The sequence below is a fragment of the Scyliorhinus canicula genome, chromosome 3, assembly GCF_902713615.1.
Source record: "Scyliorhinus canicula chromosome 3, sScyCan1.1, whole genome shotgun sequence".
Classification (NCBI taxonomy): Eukaryota; Metazoa; Chordata; class Chondrichthyes; order Carcharhiniformes; family Scyliorhinidae; genus Scyliorhinus; species Scyliorhinus canicula.
This window is the reverse complement of record NC_052148.1, coordinates 213,574,888-213,581,470: the sequence shown is the minus strand read 5'-3', so window position 1 is coordinate 213,581,470 and position 6,583 is coordinate 213,574,888. Positions and strand designations below refer to the sequence as shown.

General features: G+C 49.9%; 1 protein-coding gene across 1 annotated transcript; it reads right to left on the bottom strand.

Annotated features, from left to right (window-relative positions):
• Positions 1-2,093: 2,093 nt before the first annotated feature.
• On the bottom strand, positions 2,094-6,220 carry hmx1 (H6 family homeobox 1). Its single transcript, XM_038792135.1, has 2 exons — positions 5,445-6,220; positions 2,094-3,499 (listed from the first exon to the last, which is right to left on the bottom strand). Exons 1-2 carry the CDS (start codon positions 5,749-5,751, stop codon positions 2,898-2,900), a joined length of 909 nt encoding a protein of 302 aa, XP_038648063.1. The 5' UTR covers positions 5,752-6,220; the 3' UTR covers positions 2,094-2,897.
• Between the last annotated feature and the right edge of the window lie 363 nt (positions 6,221-6,583).

Sequence of the window (6,583 nt, the reverse complement as noted above, 5' to 3'; positions counted from 1 at the left end):
AGTTCCTCCGCCTCAGCCGAGTTGTGGTTTCATACCGACTCTATGTTCTCGTCACCTGAGTGTGTCTGATCTTATACAATAAACCGGAGCATCTAATTAATGCATTCCTTATTGGGGGAAGGGTGCGGAATCTTACAAATTTGGATGCCCATTTATGGGATTTGTATACGTTTTATCCATCTGATTTTGGAGATGAGATCTGCAAGTATATTTTGCATGATTGTGGCTTGAAATAAGACGGCTTCAGACCAACTATTTTCAGTTTAACATCTGGTCTAGAAAATAGCTAATAAAGATGTTACTCCATTTTGGCACATATTCAAAAACCTTTCCCTTCCTTCGTGTTTGCTAATTTTTTCTTATCTTTCATGATATATTGCACCGTTCCACTCATGATTCATGTACATACATGTCCCTTGTTACTCACTACACCAATCTGCCTCTCTGCCTCTTAGTTTTCAGCCCATGAGGCAGGGCTCATAACCTAATCTTAAAGCATGAATATTCGCCATAAAGGCTGACTGGCATTTGTTTCCAATATCTTGTCCTTTTATTCCCAGCATGGACGCTGTTTCACTCACATCAGCTATCTTACTAATATCGTCACCAAATTGCTAATTATCAGTTGGAGGTTTTTGCACGGAGGTGAATTCTGGGACATGATGGCAGGGTGTTGCAAATCAACCAGTATGTCGTTCCATTATTGTGTTCAGCCCCTGTGGGACTGAATCCATCCCCGATCAGAGGTCAGTGAACCTTTCCCTTCACTCCTTTGCAACATAATGTGTTTTCAAAACCTTCAAAACTAAAAGTCAGCAATCTGCGCCCTAGAATAAAACAATGGCATGCGGTACATCAGATCTGTCCAATTCAACAGTCCTCCAACTGAGACACCCAGGTCAACAATTTAAAAGTAGAGATACAATAATATAGCTTATAACAGGCTGGCATAGGAATCAATATAAAAGTAAAATGAGGCCTATGTTAATTGGTGTATTCTGACCATTTATTTTACTTAAAACGTGTTTACTGACTTGAACACTCGTTAAGTGCTACCTTGTTGTCGATGTGAAGCATATGGATGATTTAATGAGCATTGGTAGTTTTCGTTATATCTGATCTCCAATTTATTAGAATCCCACAAACACCCCCTGGAGCTGTGGATTTTTTAACAGGCCGTCTGGTGCACTTTTCTCAGGAAAACCTCATTATTTAAGAACCGTGTCAGCAAGAATAACCCGTTGCTCCTGCTTCCCGGAATGTTTGAATTCCTACAGATGTTAATATGGACCAATTCCTACAGATGTTAATATAGACCGCATACCCTATTTCTTCGTCCTTTTTTTGCATTGTTTAAAACAATAATACATTAAGAATAAATCATGGTCAGGAGAGGTCTATTCAATCGCAGACAAATACAACTCTCGCAATTTTGAACAGGAATCATGGGAGCGCTATTGAAGGTGCAGCTAACTTCACTTTAATGACTTTTCGATGGGGAGAGTGAGAACAGCCCATTCGTAAGAGGTTTATTGGTGAGTTGCGAACAACGTTTACCCAAACAGGTGGCGGACCCGGTGACGGTCAGCTCTGGCACCGTGCAAGTTAAACGGGCGATGGTCAATTCGGTAAGTTTATTAAAACTGCTAACCTTGCAGTATTGGCACCATCGCAAAACGGAAACTAAGGGATACAAAGTGGAGTTGATTAATTATAACGTTTAATGTCAAGTCGGTCCTATTTTGTTAACAGTACCTATATTTAGCAGATCTGCCATGCATTAGGTATCAAAAAGCTTAGCTTCGAGTTTTAATTTCCACAATAAGACCCGGAACACAAGCGGTTCTGGTACTGAGAGAATTTTGGTTTTGGTGAAGGGATCAATTAGTTTGGCTTCAGTGTATAGCAGTGTGCATATCGCCTTATTGAGAGCCAACAGTTCCGACTAAATGATTTGGCAAATGTAGTCATTATCTCTTGGCATTTCAGTGTTTGGCATTTCAGTGTAACGGTGTTACTTGGTTAAACATTAAAAATGTTGCATCCTGGAAGCTCCGCATTGATTTGTAAGACACAACTTGTAAAGCTGCAAAGTAATATATTTCCTCTTTATTGCATCACATGAGGATAAATGTTCATTGAATATTGTGGATGAGGCCATAACTCACTCGAAAATAGGCGATCTTTATAAGCAAAGGGTTGTTTTTTTTTAAAGTACAATCTAGAATAAAATGCACCAAAGCGTATGAGCATCCGCTATTCCCGATAGTCCTGTAACAAACCACACCAGAAATGGGTCGATATAAAATCAAATGGTAGGCGATGATGAACGATGCGTCGGTTCAAAAGCGCGATCGCCTGGGAACCTTTCGGATTGGACCGGGGTTGATTGCAACAATGTTTCCCCCGGTAATATAAACGTGGGCTGTCTACAACGGGTTAAAATAATCAACTCAAGGAGATGTCCCAGTAACTAATGTTTATAATGCGAGCACTGTAAACTTGCTCTGCAGTCCGCACATGCTCACTCTAACAAGACCTAGGAGTTAAAAAAAATCTAATGCTTCAACACAGCAACATATTCAGTAAGCGAAGGTAACTTTATCGAAATTACCTAGAAATGTATTCTTTTAGTGTTGATGCTGTGGTCCGTGGGCGAGATGAAACAGGAGCACTGAACGCCTTCTGGTCCTGTAGTCATTTCTTTGGGTGTAAAAACGGGCGAATTTCCTGTTCGGTTCGGTCTGCACCCCCCCCCCCCCCCCTCCAAGGTCAAGTATTGCACATTCGCACCAATTAAAAAGTGTTAGAGGCAAAAAGAGAACAAAAAGTGTTGACAAGTGATCCTTTTATTTTTGGTTGCCCCGTCTGACAAGTTGCACTTTGAAGGCAGAGCCTTAGACGAGCCCACTCATCTGTGACCTCAGGAAAGACATGGAAGGGGTGAAGGTGGCGAGCGGGTAGTTTGCAGAGCTGGCGAAGCTAACCAGCGGAGGTGGCACTTGAGGCAGGCTGAAGCTTAAGGCTCCCGGCGGTCTGTTTTCGTGATACAGAATGGGGACTCGGACAATCCTCTGCGCGCTGTGGGAGAGGTTGACCGCCTCCAGGTCGGCGGCCAGCTGCCTCTTCCATTTGTTCCTCCGGTTCTGGAACCAGATTTTGACCTGGGTCTCGGTGAGGTGGAGGGAAGCGGCCAGGCCCGCCCTCTCCGAGCTGCTGAGGTAGCGCTTCATGTCGAACGTGGACTCCAGCTGGAAAACCTGACTCCTGCTGAAGACGGTGCGCGTTTTCTTCTTGCGGCCCGCTTTCTGCTCGGAGTCCGTCTGGCTTCTGACAGCCGGGCTGCTGCTGCCCGCCTCTGACCTCCTCCCCCCCGGCCGCTCGTCCTCCTCCTGGCCGCAGGCCTCCCTTTTGTGTGAGACAGGTGGGGAGTCCAGGTCGCTGGCTGTAAGGGAAAGACAGTGCTCTTCCTCCAAACTGGAGCCTTCTTGTTTCAGACCTGTGGACACAAATAGAAATGGCACTTAGCAGGTCAACCCCTGGGTTAGTTCACAGGTCGCGGCGAATATATCAGAACAAAGGGCAGGCTGTCTCAGTATTGTTCCTGCCCAGCACGGTGCCACGGACTGCGTGTGTACCAGTACCAAAGTCACATCAGCTTCCTCACTGCCCCCTTGCCAAGGCAAGACTCTGCCAGTCATTACCATTCGGATCAATCCAGCAAAACCACTCTTGTTTCTTGATGGCAGCCCATAACCCGAAGGAGCTGAGAGATTGGGTCCAATCTAATGGACAGTGAGGGAGTGGGGCTTGTTTTTTAACAGAGGGAATGGAAACACGATTTTCAGGTTGGAAACAACGAAGGCAACTGAAGCTTCAGGCCCTGAACATGTACAGTTAAAAACACGGGGGTGGGGGTTTAAACATGGGGGTGGGGGTTAAAGACACGGGGGTGGGGGTTAAAGACGGGGGTGGGGGTTAGACACGGGGGTGGGGGTTAAACACAGGGGGTGGGGGTTAAACACGGGGGTGGGGGTTAAACACAGGGGGTGGGGGTTAAAAACACGGGGGCGGGGGTTAAAGACACGGGTTGGGGGGTTAAACACAGGGGTGGGGGGTTAAAGACACGGGGGTGGGGGGTTAAACACAGGGGTGGGGGGTTAAACACAGGGGTGGGGGGTTAAAAACACGGGGGTGGGGGTTAAACACGGGGGTGGGGGTTAAACACGGGGGTGGGGGTTAAACACAGGGGGTGGGGGTTAAACACGGGGGTGGGGGTTAAACACAGGGGGTGGGGGTTAAAAACACGGGGGCGGGGGTTAAAGACACGGGGGTGGGGGGTTAAACACAGGGGTGGGGGGTTAAAGACACGGGGGTGGGGGGTTAAACACAGGGGTGGGGGGTTAAACACAGGGGTGGGGGGGTTAAAAACACGGGGGTGGGGGTTAAACACGGGGGTGGGGGTTAAACACGGGGGTGGGGGTTAAAGACACGGGGGTGGGGGTTAAAGACACGGGGGTGGGGGGTTAAAGACACGGGGGTGGGGGTTAAAGACACGGGGGTGGGGGTTAAAGACACGGGGGTGAGGGGTTAAAGACACGGGGGTGGGGGTTAAAGACACGGGGTGGGGGTTAAGGACTCGGGGTGGGGGTTAAAGACACTGGGGTGGGCGGTTAAACACGGGGGTGGGGGGGGGTTAAACACGAGGTGGGGGTTAAGGACAAGGGATTAAATACACGGGGTTGGGATGAGTGTGTGTGTGTGTGGGGGGGGGGGGGGGGGGGGGGGGGCTGCAATACAATCTATAAAGACACTGAATCGATCCAGGAAGTTTGGGGCCCCGGTTAATGGTGTGTGTTTCCCGGCTGCAGATCCGGACACATTTCAGGCAGCTCGGCGCCATGACTGGCCGGGGAAGATAGCCGGGGAAACGGGGGAGATTTGCAGTGCGTGATGTCTTAATGTGATGTTACCCTGTCTCCTTTTAATATTTAGATGAAAAAACGTCATTGTGTCGATCCGGGAGGCCCGGCTCGCTCTTTCTGTTGGAAGAACGGGGGAGGGTCACCGGGGAGAATTTGGTGGAAACTCCTTCCGCCTCCTTGTACTTTGGTTAACCGGGAGCATCAGCAGGACGGCGGGGGAAGCAGGCAGGGAAGGAGCCCGAATCCTCTGTGAGCTTCGTGAGGCAGAAGTCTGAATGTGAAAAGCTTGCAGGAGAATTGGCAGCAGCGGCACTTTGACCCCCGTGTTTCCAGCACCGAGAAACGAGCAGAAAGTAAAGCGGGAAGGACCCCGAAGCCAGTTTGTGCCAGTGTGAGCAGCGAGCGGAGCCTGAACCAAGGGGAGAGGGTGGGTGGCATGGCGGAGGGCACAGGGGATGGCGAAGGGAGATTGGCGGCACTGTTCTTTAATGCTGGAAGCAATAAGAGAATTGAACTTACTGTCTGGGCTGGGGCAACCGGTACATGTGTGCTGTGCTGCCGTGTACCACTGCAACACACTCTCCCTGAGTGGCGAGCTCCGCGCACTGTGCCCCAGGCTGCAGATGTGACAGCACAGCTGGCTGCAATGCTTCCCCGCAGTGTCGCTGGGGAAAAGGCTGCACCTGGGAGCGAGCTGGCCCTCATTCTCCTCCGCTCCGCCCGCCGCCTTGCCGCTGCTGTGATTCCGGAGAAGGTTCTCTATAAAGAAGGAAGAGCCCTGGTGGGTGGGCGGCGAGCCCTGAGTCCCCGTCACTTTATCCGGCATGCTGCCCTCTTCTCGCAATCTGCTCTGAACCCCAAACAGCGAGCGGCCTGATTTGTCCCCCCCCCCCCCCCCCCCCAAACCCCTCTCCGTTAAACAGCAAAGGCGGAGTTCTCCTCTGGCGAGAGACGGGCTCCCCGAGCGATCATCGCCACCGGCAGCTCAAACCCATCAAACGGCTGTCCCACTCCGAAAACCATAAGCACCAACACATCGTCCACTGGGCTCCAGGCAGTGAAGAGAAGTGTGGGGGGGCGGGGGGGGGGTGGGGGAGTGCTGGGATGAGGGGGTAGGGTTAGAATTGTTAATGATGAAATTAAAATGTCAGACGAGTTAAATGCTTAACAGACAAAGAGTATACCACGGATTGGACGGGCACAATGGCAAATGGGATTACTCAAGTAAATCAGAGAATTGCTTGCAATGAGTTCACCGCTCTGTGTCCATGCACAGTGTTGCCTGCGGCTACAGGGGCTTGTCAGACAGTGCCTTTATTTAGGTCAATTAGGGAACAAATCACAAATCAGAATCCAGATCTAGGTCTCGCATTCCGCACAGTGAGGAAGAGAGAGAGAGAGGGGGGGGGGGGGGGGGGGGCCTTAACAAACCCGATCAGCTATTTCCTATTGGCTAACACTCGGAATTCACTTCCTGTCAATGCCCCCCACCCACCCTCAAAAAATGGTCCTCTTGCCACACTGTAGTTCGTAGCAGGGCGCTGAATGCTTTCTGAGGTGCATTTTTGCTGGCTTTGGGCACTTTGCCTTGTTCCCACTGCAAACTTTGCTCAAACGAAAAGTAAGATGATGTTCCGTTTGCATGTTGACTCATTTTA